We start from the raw sequence: 13448 nt of genomic DNA on the forward strand, positions 1-13448 counted from the left end.
CTCCGCTCCGCGCCGGCCCGCGGCGCCTGCAGGTGCTCGCTGCGCGCTGCCCCCCGCGCCGCGGGGACCGGCCCGGCCGGGAAGTTTCCCGGCGGTGGGAAGGGAAAGGAAGGGAAGGAGGGAGGGAAGGTGGCAGCACTTACAGCCTGCGCTCCTGCGGCTGCAGCTGCCGGTGCATGGCCAGGGAGAAGCCGAAGAGGCTGCCGGGCTCGCCGTGCCGGCTGATCGCGTTGTCGGCGTCCAGGTTGAAGGCGCCGGCGAGGCACGGCAGGAGGGGCAGGCACAGGAGCAGCGCGGCCGCCATCTGCTCCGCCCGCCGACGGGACCTGCCGCTGCTGCTGCCGCTGCTACCGCCGCCGCCGCCGTTACCGCCGCTCCCCGCGCCGCGGCCGCCCGTTGTGCCGCGGCCCCGCCTCGCCCCGCCTCCCGCCTCGCCCCGCCAGGCAGCCCCGCCGCGGGGCGGGCGGCCGGGCCACAAGATGTCGCCTGGGTGCCCCCTGCCCGCGGGCACCGCGGCCCCTCGCCCACGCGGACGGGGCGGCGCCGCTTCCCCCACTCCTTGCCGCGGAGCCGTTAAACGGCCGCGCGGAGCCGTTAAACAGCCGCGCGGTGGCGGGACGGGCGGGGCAGCGCTGCGCAGGTAGCGCTAGTGGCGCAGGGCTGCAGGGAAGAGGCAGGGGCCCCGGGCACGTCCCCAGAGGGTCTTACAGCCCTTAGCCGCTTGGAAACAACAMGAGATAAGGCGGTAGGCAARGGCACATGGCCTCGCGCCTACCCCCCAAARGGGCCCCGCTAACTTTCAAGGCCACCTAGGAGACATTTCTATCCCCTGCACAACTAAGTTTTGTTCTGGCAGTCAGGATGAGACAAGTGAATGCATGTCTTTTAAACTCTTGCAAGTGTTAAAAAATCAGTGAAGTAATACCCCTTTTTTTTTCCCCCTTTTTTTTTCTTTCTTTTCCACTATTCTAAGACTCTAAGCTGCAGAAAAGGCAAGTCGGTCTTCACGAAAGCAAATCCTGTTTAAAAAAAAAAAAAAAAAAAGCAGCCATGGGGACACAGCACTCACATATCAACATTCCCAATAATTCATTTCTGGAGCAATACTGTGCTTCCATGGAGTTTATCCAGATTATTTTTTCCAGAGTAATTATTCTAGGATAACTCCCTGTATAGAGAAGCCTTTGGCTCAAGACCATCAAGAGAATCGAGAAAAATCACCAGAAAATGTGCATCCAGTGTGGGAACAAAAGGTTTTGTCAAAATAGGCTCCCAGATATTTCTTGCTAATGGGCRCCTTCCCTGCGTGCTGTTTGTGCCCCGCTCATTCAAAGGTTTAATCCAGGGCTCAGTCCCATCACACGCGCGGCCACAGCCGAAAGCTGCCCGCACATAAGCACTGCCCAGCAGTTTCACCAAAGGCCTAGCGAGAGGAAGGGCTCACGGCGGGAGAGCAGGGTCACTGCTAGCTGTGCACTGCGCAGCGGTTACCAAAGATGGGAAACGAGCCTTTTAAAACAGCATTGAGAGCTATATCGAAGTCTGAGTAGCTGGCCCTTCAGCAGCGTTTAAACTTGCATGCTTACAATACTCTTACAGTAACTATAGTTACTTTGAGCAATACTTGTGCTTGGTAACTTCCCTAAGGAGTCACAGAAGAACTTCCAGGCCATGTCCAGAACCCTTTGAATGAGTCTTCTCCTCCTTCCCTCCCCAGCTAGCATTGCCTAGACATGTTTTACCAGCTCGTTGTTATCCAGAGCCTTTGCTGAAGGCTGGGACTGAGCTTTCTCAACTCCAGATGCAGAAACAAGCATTCCAAAACATAGCTCTATTAAAACCTGTCTCCAGCAACCACAGCAGGAACAACAAAAATAGACCAAACACAGGGTGGGGCAGAACTGCACACAAACAGCTTGGAGTTACCTTGGATGGTCTCTCATCATTTTGTGCTATTTTAATTTGCCCTAGATGAGGAGGAGGGGAAAAAAAAAAAGTTTGGAAAATTCCCAATTTCCTTCCTTTGCTCTTCCTCAAAAAGAAAAAAAAAAAAGCGCTGTAGGTTATCTAAAACCAACACACACTTCAAGAGTTCCTCTCGTACCATCCCTGTATAAAGGGTGGCAAAGATTAGCTACTAGGACCTATTAAATTTGACCACTGTACTATACCCAACACAGTGGTGATTCTTAGAAAAGTATTAACCAGATCAAAGCGAAGTCTCTTTTCTGTATCAAATGCTTTGCTATAGCAGAGTTTTCAAGCTGTTTGCTCATTAATGGTATGTTGGTTCCCTGCCAAAGGGCTACAAGGTGTTTGCCTGCTGTGTCTGCACATTGAGCAAGCTTTAGTGCCAGTAATACTTTCCTCCTCCAGACAACTGTGTAGTTAATTAGCAAGGAAAAAAGTAATTTCTGGAAAATAGAAGAGGTGGGATGGAAAAMCTAGAGCTGGGCGAGACATTTTAAGCTTTCCCTAAAAGGAAGGCAAAGAACAATGCTTTACATTTCTGAACTTTTATCATTTATATGAGCAAAGTATCTTACGTGAAGAAATACACAACTTGTAGATACTCAGCTGTGTAGCTTTAAYGCAGCACATGAAATGATTCCAAAAAGTCAAAATATACAAACATTCCCTTCACATTTCACTTAAAAAAAAATCTTATCATTGATATAACTCCAGGTAAAATTTTGATATAGGCCAAAATACACTTGGTTCATTGTGCAAGTTCTAAAGCCATGAAGTTTGTTTCAGTTCAGAACCATAAACTACTTCTAAGCGTTATTAACCTGGATCAACCTTCTGAATGCTTTCTTCTCAATGCAAAACACATACCAGGCTTAGAACTGCTTGTTCTCCAAATTATTTACTTTTTTTTTTTTTTCTGAACGGATGCATCTCATGAGCTACATAAACAGCTGGACTGTTAGTCTTTCTTGCATCCAGGCTATTTGGCTATTTTTGCTAGAATTTCCTTTACTGATGCTTTTGGTTTTGATTTAGCAGCAATACCAGTACTAGCAAACACAGCAGCAGAGGTAATGTGCTTGATAACAAATAAGCAAAATGTTTTGCTTTGAACCAAAGTTTTTAAACAGTTATATTTACACAGTTACTGTTCTGAACTATACAGAACCAACTCTGATCATATTTATATCATTTGTAGATTAAACAAAGATTGTCTCATCTCACTCTACTATGCTTTCAAAAAGATTCCTAAACTTCAACTTTTGTAGTTGTTGCAATATTGTTTTAATCAAATAAATTTCAGTATCCAGTAAAGATATTGCTGTTTTTATAATTTATTCTTTTTCTCTTGAATATAGAAAATTGTAAATAATATTCTGCCATTCTTTAATGGTTTATCAAGTGAAAATATTGCCTTTTTAGATAAAATATTTAGAATTTGACATATTTCTGATCTGAAATAAAAAAGACTRCATGTCTGCACTTCTAAAATTTTGTGTCTTGGTTTTAGCATGTAAACATGKAAAATATTACATGTATAAAAATCTGTGATAAAAGAAAAACATCCAGACTCTGAGTTGTTCTGCATTCATACCCAGTTTTCCAGAATAGCAGTTTAAGTCTTTCATAATAAGAAAATATTTTTCCATGCAAGCTGTCTGGTACRTACCTTAAGTAGTTTTAGAATAACTAGCACAGATTGTTTGGAGAATAAATATCCTTGTAAACACGTTGGAGCAGGCGCTTTTTGTGAACATACCTATAGAAAAATGAGAAAAAAGGCAACTGAACATTAATACTTTGAATTACTCTAGAAATGATTAAGGATGTTTCTTCAAAATTTACTGAAGCATAAAACTGCAGTTGTTTTGGACATATACATACATATTCTAATTCATTGGTCACATACAGCTGTGTAATATCCCTCCAGTAAGGGCAGCCTAAACTTAAACTTACATCATAGGCACCTTAGGTGAGAGCACCCATTTTGGGGTGCTCTCAGCAAGACACTTATCCCCCAGCCTCTTGCATCACTGCAGGTGGGACTTCCAGGACTGCGTCCCTGACCCGCCTGTACCCCGCATGCCCCTGGATGCACAGCACTGTGCTGCACATAAAGCCTCGCCTGTGCCACTGTGCTTGTCCTTGCAAAAAGGGAGGCACAACCCAGTACCAGATGCAGCCTTTCAGGCTATTAATCCACATTAATCTCCCTTAGTATCTATGTAAACGTGGGCCTTGCAGCACATCTGGACCCCTGCTGCAGCTGGCCCTGCCCTCACAGTCAAAACACCTTCTTACCATCCTGGCGAGCCAGGGCTGCAGCGCTCTACCCTCTCTGTAAGGGAAACCTAGAGACTGAGAGTCAGCAGAGGTTACCCGCGTTAGGTAATGTGGCACAAGCTCCCCAAGATTAAATAAGGGGAGGAAGATCTGTCTTGGGTGGGTAACTGTGAGAAAACTGGSGAGAAAGAGAGAAGGCTTGCAAGCAAAATACGCAGATTCTCCCTGGAGACGCACTCCAGGAAATTAAGAAGATGAGCCTTCAAGGGGATATTTTAACTGATTATATTTAAATAGTTCCAGGGTTCTTGATTTTCATCGCCCGTGGCAATTTTAAACATCAGTACTAAGCCACTTCATTCACATGTGCCAGATAAACCACTGAGTCTGCCCTGAGTGAGCCTGGGCTGTATCAAGGCAGGTTCAAACACGGAGTTCAGACCATTGGGGGCAAAGCCAGCAAAGGTGYTTTCTCCAGCTAAGGCCTAGATCTAGCAGCCCCAGAAGCTTTCTGTTTTAGMTGCTTTCTCTATTTGCTCTACTTTATCTTTGCTAATAGAGGCCATAGGTTTTGTTTGCTTGTTTTGGTAAACATAAACCTAGCATATGTAWTCCTTTTTCTTTTTATATTGACATCCATATTTCGGGATTAAAAAAATGGACAAACTAGCCCTGAGTATCACAGTCATCCTTTGTACTTCCTTTGGAGAATCATTTGAAAATATTTTGTGAACACACATTTTTTTTTTTTAACAAAATGATCAACAAATCCAGTCTTCTGTTATATTCAGTCTCAAGAGTTTTTGCTGTTACCACTCACAGTAATGGCAATTTTAACTATGCCAAGGCTACAGATTAAAGACCCTAAAATCAAGCCTGTGAAAGCCCAGTCCTGTAGGGATCTCGAAAGCCCAGTCCTGTAGGGATCTCGGCTACTGCCTGTGTGCAAAAAAAAAAAAAGAGAGAGAAAGAAAGAAATAAAAAGCAGGTTGCTGGCACTCCCTCAACATGAATAGCAGTTACGCGGGGCCAGGACACACTGTAGTTCCCATAAAGCCCCTGCTGCTCAACGCAGCCTCCAGCTTCTGCGCCTTCCCAAGTTATTACACAGCAACAAAGGATTCCTTTAGCCACRTTCCAGCCGATGGGTAATGCTAGTTTATATGCCAAAACTGTCAGAGAGCTTTGGCATATACCTTCTCATTTGGTTTAAGAAATTAAGAATATCTGTTATCCGAGGATAAATTTTTAAAAATATATGTTCTGTACCCAACCACAAGATATTTACATTCACCGTGGGAAAATGACCCAGGATGTCTGTACAGGGAGTATTTTCCAAGGAACTGTGGCTGTTTAATCATTAAGCTACTATCTAAAGCTTAACAGGAAGATACTTTTATTCCAGAAAAAGATTACTCATACATGGAGTTAATCAGGAACAATTCCAGATTTAAACAAGCACTAAGGATGTATTCATTGAAAAAATAATAATTAAAAAAATAATTACATACCTCCTCCAGTGGAACTCCAGTTTTATTCCACAAAAAGATTCACTGCATGATTCTTCTATGCCCAGCCTGCCAAAAGGTTTTATGGAAGCTGCTGTGATAGCTTCGCTGGCTTCAATTGATTYGCACCTTTGTCCACTTGTCTCAAACAACTAAAATTAGGGGCTAGGAAAGAAAGGTCATTAATTATGAAAGTGTAAATTTTTATATCTTACTGAAAAGGTTTCTAATGCAAGCTTTTGTATAAAACACTACATATTCAGTTTTCCTATTACTACTTCTCATCTTTCTATACTTCCACACTTCTAGTGGCCTTCCTAGAAAAGGGCAAAACGTGTAGTAACTTTTAGGCAATTCTGATTTAGGGAGTTTTATACAAATACTCCAATAACATCATAAAACAGCAAAAGCCTTAGGGCACAAACCACATTTCCTAATTTGTATACACTGCTTATTGTCAGAAAATCATTTGCTTGGTCATTCTTTGCAAATAAGTTCAGGAAAAAATGTTCCTGAGGGGTTTAAAAATCATTTCTATATTTGGCTATGGTATTCCGCTTCTGTGCAGTTCTGATGGTTTTCTGTGAAACACACGCACCGGTTCTTATTGCCCAACTCCTTCTAAAGTCAATCAGCATCTCCAAGGACCAAAGTCCATTTTTAAACCATTCAGTGACCTAATTGACAGTTAGATTAAGGTATGATTATTAGTATACGCTTATTGGTACTCAAGTAGCAAATAACACTTCTACTGTGGAACTGATCTTCACATTAATCAAATAAAATAAAGTTATTCTAAAGCAATGAAGTATTTTCATGTAATAAAAAGCATTTTCCTTCTTTCCCTGTGAGGTATGGAAATACTCTAATCTCCAWTTCTCAGTGGAAAAGAGTGATGTCTACCTAGGGATAGGGGAGTGCCTCAGCATCACAGAGGAGAGCTGCAGCTGAAGCCAGTCAGGTCTGACCCTGGTTTCTGAGTTCTCCTTCGCCTGGTTATAAAGGCCCTGTCTCAACCTGAAAATGTACAGTTTGCTTCTGCAGAGCCGTCAGCTGGGGCGCTGAGATACCTGAGCACATGCTCATTTGGCTGATGGGTCCCACCCTTGGAGTAACGGGCTCAGTCTGTGGAAATGATGCTTTGCTGCAGGTAACCACTGTAATAATGGCCATCCTGACAATGTCTTGCTCCCTATCTATGGAAAGTTTTGCAGCAGATTGTGGGTTACAACTGTACCTATCAGAGAGTAAGAATTCGGTGTCGTATCCCTTCAGGCCTGTTTCGTCACTTCATTTTCACATAGTATTTAAAGAACTCACCAGCTCTCTGCTGCACTTCAGCCTTTGACGTGCTGGCTTGCAAGCTCTGTCCCGTCACACAGAGCTGACATGACCATCGTTGAGAGAAGGAGCCGCTCTGCCTGCAGCGTGGCACTACCAGCTCTGCCAGGCGTGCGGCAGCTGGAAAAGCCACCAGAGCACACGGACGTCGTGCAGACAGCGCACAGCCAGCACCAGGCGCGAGGAGCCCTCGCCGAGGAGCCGCACGGCAGGGCAGGGGCCGAGCGGGGGAGCCGGCAACGGCGCAGGTCCGTGCGTGTCCGCCGCGGCTGCGAGCTGCGTCCCGGGCTGCTGAGGYCCCGCGCCAAGTTCATCTCAGCCGCGGGATGCCAAAGTGACAGCTGCTCTGAGGGAAAGACTTCGGGAATCAATCTCGCCGGGAAGGTCTGCATCACTCAGCGACCTGTCTGGTGTCAGAAAGGGAGCCGGCCCAGGAGGCAGCTGCTTTGCAGATACGTGTTGCCACTAACCATTGCCTGCAAGCAGAATCACAAGCATGAACAAAGCACAGCGATTAATAAAGTCAATTAGGAGGCTTCCCTACACGCGTAGGTAAAACACTAGCCATATCTGGAAGCAAGAATACTGTGGTTTAAAATAGGAACATAAAAATACTATGTACATAGAAATATTACTGTTGACAATAAAGTTAATTTGAAATGACAGTTTTAATGTGGCCACATTGCTTAACCTCAAATCTATTTTTTTCCATACATTTGTTTTACGTGTTTAGTCCTCATGGGGACAGATCTTTACTCCATCTTTGTTTTCATGTTAATAGAAGATGTTTGTGATTTGCTGCTTCTGTTTGAACTGTGACTTTTGATAGTGTTTATGACACAGAATGCTGCCTAATTTCAGGATATTAATTCCATTATTTCATGATAATTGTTACTCTTAAACTGATTGGTGACTTTAAACCACAGTGTCCTGTCCCCTGTCTTGCATGAAGTCTCTTACTATTTGAGGTACAAAGGAAGAAAGACGGTGCCACATCACAGTCCACTAGGAGAGTTATTTTAATCACACTGGATTTCGGAAGTACCCGAGTTCTTTCACTTTCTGCATGACACCAAACAATCTACTGAAATAACTTGCTCCTAAAAACAGTCAGGCCGTGGCAATACCCATCGTCTTACTTGCCTTTGCTGATCAGGCCCAAGACTCCTTTTAAAAAGCGTTTCAGTTCTTAATCATTTCTAGCAGAAATAGGAGACATTTTTACAATAGCAAAATTTTTACTAGGGGCAGGGAGATGAGTCTAACATATAGATAACAGCATCTGTAAATCTTCACTTTACAGGCACCTTAAGTCAGGAAAAAAAAAATCCAAATGCCGACACTTTTTTATTCTGACATCGCAAAACTCAGCTCTTTCAGTTCTCAGTATGAGCAGTGTTTTACTCTGGTTAGCTTGAGGTTAATGCCTATCCCGATCTTTCTTTTTTTTTTTTTTTTTTTTCCTCTCTCTCTCTCATTATTACTTGTAAGTCAACAGCAGGCTTTTAGTATCTTGCAGACAAGTTCCAACACAGCCATGGCATGATTTTTCCTCTGATCAGTAAATCAAGACCAGAACATATGCCCACACAGATCCTCCCCAGTCAATCCACAAGAGAGAGGTAGGATGATAATCTCTGTTGTGTCATTCTCTCATTTTTATTGTGAAAAATCAAGATCCACTGAGAAGGAGGGGCCATGGCCTGGAAAGAGGTTCCTGATTACCTCTGTGAAGGCAGAGGCTGCACCACCTTTACCACAGATCACTGTCTGCAGGGATTTTCCCAGCACGGAGGCATTCAGGAGGTGGCCACAGCCGGGAAGGTCTCATTATCAGCCAGGCAGCTTCTCCAGCAGCAGTGGAAGGAGGCACAGAGAAGTTCAGGGAGCTCCTAGGGAACTAGGGGCCTTCAGATCTCGTAATCTCTGAAGTCTAAAGACAGAGCTGTGATTCATTCAAGAGATGGGGCAAATATTTATTTTCCTTAACGCAGCAATATTGAAGAAAGTCTCAATATAACCTCTATAGAGTTTCACCCACTGCTGCAACCTCTCTCTTTCCCTAGCTTTTTCTTTTGGAAAGCTATTGCCTTATCCTGTTTCCAGGGTTTTGTGTWGTTGTATTTAGCACTTAGTTGAGTATGCATTTTTATTATTTTAGCTGTTTCTTCTCTGAACTTGTTGACAGTGATTTCCAGTGTTAATCTCTGTTTTAGTACACTTTTAAGCCTAAAGAGCTGTTCAGATTTGTAAGAATACGTTCGGATACAAGTGTTCCCGTGATTTACACTTGCATTCTGTCTGTCCTGTCTAATTCTGAAGTCATCATAATTTTAACCTTATGCAAGAACAGACGCCCTGACCTGGACAGAGGTTCAGCTAGCCCAGTGTGCAGGCTGGCGTTCGTCAGCAGTACGGGACAAGGAAATGCTGCTTCTCCCACCGTCTGCTGCTGCTAACCTGTAGATTACGGACTTTGTACACTCACAGATGCAAACAGGCTACTGTTTATTGACAGCTTCTAATTTATGTTATTTATATTCTAATATATATTATTGGCCTCTACAGCATCAGTGGAAACGAGTTAGGCAATTCAATTATGCAGTGTTTGAGAAAGGTCTCTCTGTGTCAAATTTTTCTGCCCAATAACTTCACTGTTTGCCCACTGCTACATGAACACCAGTGAATGAACATTCCTTACTTGGCTTCTCAATACTATGTGTGTCTTTATAATCTTCTGTCATATCCCACTTCAGTCAGCTCTTCTCACACAGAAGAATCCTTATGTAATTAGTATCCACAACTGAGATCATTGTTTCCAATCACTTGTGGCATTCTGACTTCTATCATTTTACCATATCCTTTTTGAGACAAGATTATCAGAACACCCCATGATATTCAAGATGTAGCAAAGACATGGACTTATAGCAGCAGTGCAACTCTCTTCTGTTTGTTATGCTAATCCATTCCCAATTACTAAATCTTTAATTTCGTCTTTGACTGTTATGAGACAGTGAGTAAATCAATATGATGAATGCAACAAATTCATTCAGAATCTATTTTGCATATAAGCATAATTTTTCTTGCATTTTACCTTGTACTGTACCAATCCTAGTCGTGATGTTTTATTTCACGGTTGTTTATATTACAAGATCTTTGTCTACAGTCAGTTTTAGTTTTGACCCACAAATAATTTTATAGAGTCAGCGAATATCATCTGCTTAATGCCCACATCCTTTCCCAGGGTTTTAGGCATATAGCGGACAGYGTAAGAGATCTCTCTCTCTCTCTCTTTATTTGCATCCTTTTTTCCCAGCTAGTTCTTAATCTACAAAACGAACGTGTCTTTTGTTGCATCCCACTTTTAAAGGTTTGGAGCCATGTGAAATGGAGGAAATGGTGACAACTGACTCATCTTTATCTACATGCTTGTTATCTGCTTGAAAGATTCAAGCAGGCAGGATTTTCCTTCGCAAACCGCTTATTTTCCAGGCAGCCCCTACTACTGTTCTTATTACAACTTTTAGCATGGTTTTGGCTTAGAAGCAAACTTAGTTTCTGTAATTGTTCCAATCACCATATTTCAAATGCTTCTCCAATCTGYAGCTCTAGTTCTCTGGTACCATGATGATGTAAGTACAGTTAAAACTCCATTTTTAGAAGTTCAGCAATGTCATACTGACATGTGCTCTTCCAAGTCTGAAGAACAGTAAATTCATGTAAAGCTCTCTACTACCCAACTGATGACGCCCCAAASAAACAGGAAGAACATGCACACAAAATCTTTACTTGCATACTCATAATTATGCACTTAGGCGCTGTTGGAACATGTGCAGCTGCCAAGCTGGAGCGTAAGAACTGCRGGCTGTTGTCTGTTCCTCATTCCCAATCTTATCATGACCTCAGAAACTGAGGAAGTATCATGAACCTAGAAGCCATCTCTGCTCTTCAGAAGATTATCAATATCTTCTAATTTCCCCCATTTAGATGTTATAGCCAGGCTATATGTCTTCCTAGCATAGATAACACCCAYGTACATCTGCCCTTTGAAAGCAGGTTACCACCTCATGGGTAGAGTTCAACTGGCAGCATGAAATCCACATAGAAACCAAGAATTCTTATCCCAGGAAAATCGCTTTGATTTATCTGGGCCCCAAATCATCTTCCAGCTGTGACATTAGGAGAAGGGATTCATTTTTCTATCAACTCCAATTTTTAAAATTCTCCATAGATATTTTTAATAGCTCAGCTCTACTGCCTCCTCATCTCCTCTTTCATGATCAGGATTTTTGAAATATTCCTGCAAATTTACCTGTTTTTTTTTCCTATTTCAAAATATATTAGAAAAAAGAAAAGCATTTTTAGAAGAAAAGACATGTCTCTTCCTTGCTAAAGAAGCTGCATGACTACAGGAAGCCAACGCCTAAATATTTGCAAGCCCTGTCTCCACATGCCTTCACTAGAGAGACATAACCCCAGGTGTTATTTATATGAGTGCACATACATAGCTATACATTCCTGGCAGTCCCATCCCTTCACACTTGCCAGCAGTGCAGACGGCTGCAGAGCCAGCGCGCCGGTAGCCGGGCGCTCTCGGGGCAGACCCCTTCACCCCCACACGGACACCCAGGGCTCGGCGCCTTTTCTCCTCTATGCAYATAGCTCCCCCACATCCAAAAACACACAAAACGCAAATAAAAAACACAATGCACATTCCAAAAATAATATCCAACACAGCATTTGGTGAACAATCTATAACATTCACAGACTGTAACCAACTCTGCTCTAAGAAGCACAGGCCTTTTATTTGCATCCTAGCACTTCAGCACACACTGCACCTATGACCCTTTTAGGCTCTACAGCACTCAAAAACGCATTATGCAGAAAGCTCATTGTTTAAAGGGGCAAGAATAACTTCATTTTAAAACCTGCACCTCAGAAATATAGTTTTTAAAATGGAAAAAAAATTGAAATGTTTTTGCAAAGTAGAAGTGTTTCTTACTCAGACCTAAGCACAGAGAATGGTTATATTGCTTCTGTATCGGTGCTAATGAGCAATGACAGAGGGAATATTGAGCGCTTTAAAAACATCTTTTTCTTTTGCACCAATTGCTGCAAATACAATTCCTCTTCATGAAAGCTGCAGCTCTTGAACCTCTAAAAAATGGAAATCTGTTTTCTGCAACTGGAATCTGCAATCAAGTTGTTCTTCCAAAACCTCTTACATGATAAGTAGCTGTCAGAAAAACTAAAAGCACATTTGAAAGAACGGATCTCGTCATGACAGCAATAGGAGGCAATAGGTTTTTCAACAGTTAAACTTCCCTCTTCTTGTTAACTCCTCTACAAAGCAGTAGGTTCTTGTTATAAAACCTGATTTCCTAACTACTGTTTTTTTTGTTGTTGTTGTTTTCCTCTACTCACCCATATTGCTCAGCTTGAATACTGAGGAAACAGCTGGAAAGAGAAGCGAGCAATTTAGAGATATTTAAGCCCTCCTCCTGCAGATAGGCTATATATGCTAACTAACATATGCTAACTTTATTAACCATGAGTACTTCCGACAATTTTAAAGGAAGTAATCATTGAAATACAATTAAGCATGTGAATAGATACATGAAAAACAGAGGTCCAAYTTAGCGACCAAATATAGGAATTTACTCACTTTCTTATTTAAAACAAACATGCTCAAAACGAGGTCTGCAGAGCTCTCAAATACGGCCTGTGGATGCTTGACAAGTGACTTTTGGACAAGATACCCCAAACACCCTTCTCAAAGAAACAGCGACTCGCTGAACACCATGGACACAATCCCGACTGCTGCCCAGCTTCCAGCTCCCATCCCATCTTTCAAGCAGCATGCATGCTAACACAGAAAACAGGTGGCTGCAGCTCCCCCCGGCCCTCCCAAAACACAACCACCATCTGGTGCAAAAACACCCGGAACGGGAGCAGCCCAGCACAGCACGACACTCTGCTATCACCCGTTGTGATGCTGGCGGTGTAGCCTCCAGCCTGAGGCTGTAGCCAGTCCGCCCATGTGCTGGATGACTAGCCCCAAACCAGAAGAGAAGCCTTTAATGACTTTCCAGCCTGCACTTGGGTTTAAGCCACTGCCTTCCTTCTGCAGGGACATTTCAGGCACAAGGAGCAGCAGGCAGAAGCTTCAGGTTCACCTGCTAGTGGCACTGGTGGCACAACACAAACCACCCCTCAGCCTTCTCCTAGCGGAGGAGGCTACGGCACCRCGGCAGGGAATTTCCTCCCTGAAATAACGTGCCCGATAATGAACGACTGAAATACAACTTACTCACAAGACGAACAAACCCCGCTTTGTTTTCTAGA

At 43.3% G+C, this 13448-nt stretch overlaps 1 protein-coding gene across 2 annotated transcripts in view; it reads right to left on the minus strand.

Annotated features, from left to right (window-relative positions):
* The window catches only part of ITGA6 (integrin subunit alpha 6), a 41839-nt gene extending 41511 nt beyond the window's left edge, over positions 1-328 (minus strand). The window contains exon 1 of one of the 2 annotated variants that reach the window (XM_026043533.1): positions 144-328. In XM_026043533.1, coding sequence (XP_025899318.1) covers positions 144-304 — 161 coding nt within the window. In that variant the 5' untranslated portion in view covers positions 305-328. The remainder of the gene's footprint in view (positions 1-143) is intronic. The other variant, XM_026043460.1, reaches the window with a different exon arrangement.
* Between the last annotated feature and the right edge of the window lie 13120 nt (positions 329-13448).

The sequence above is a fragment of the Nothoprocta perdicaria genome, unplaced genomic scaffold (assembly GCF_003342845.1).
Source record: "Nothoprocta perdicaria isolate Ctin4 unplaced genomic scaffold, notPer1 scaffold_0, whole genome shotgun sequence".
NCBI lineage: Eukaryota > Metazoa > Chordata > Aves > Tinamiformes > Tinamidae > Nothoprocta > Nothoprocta perdicaria.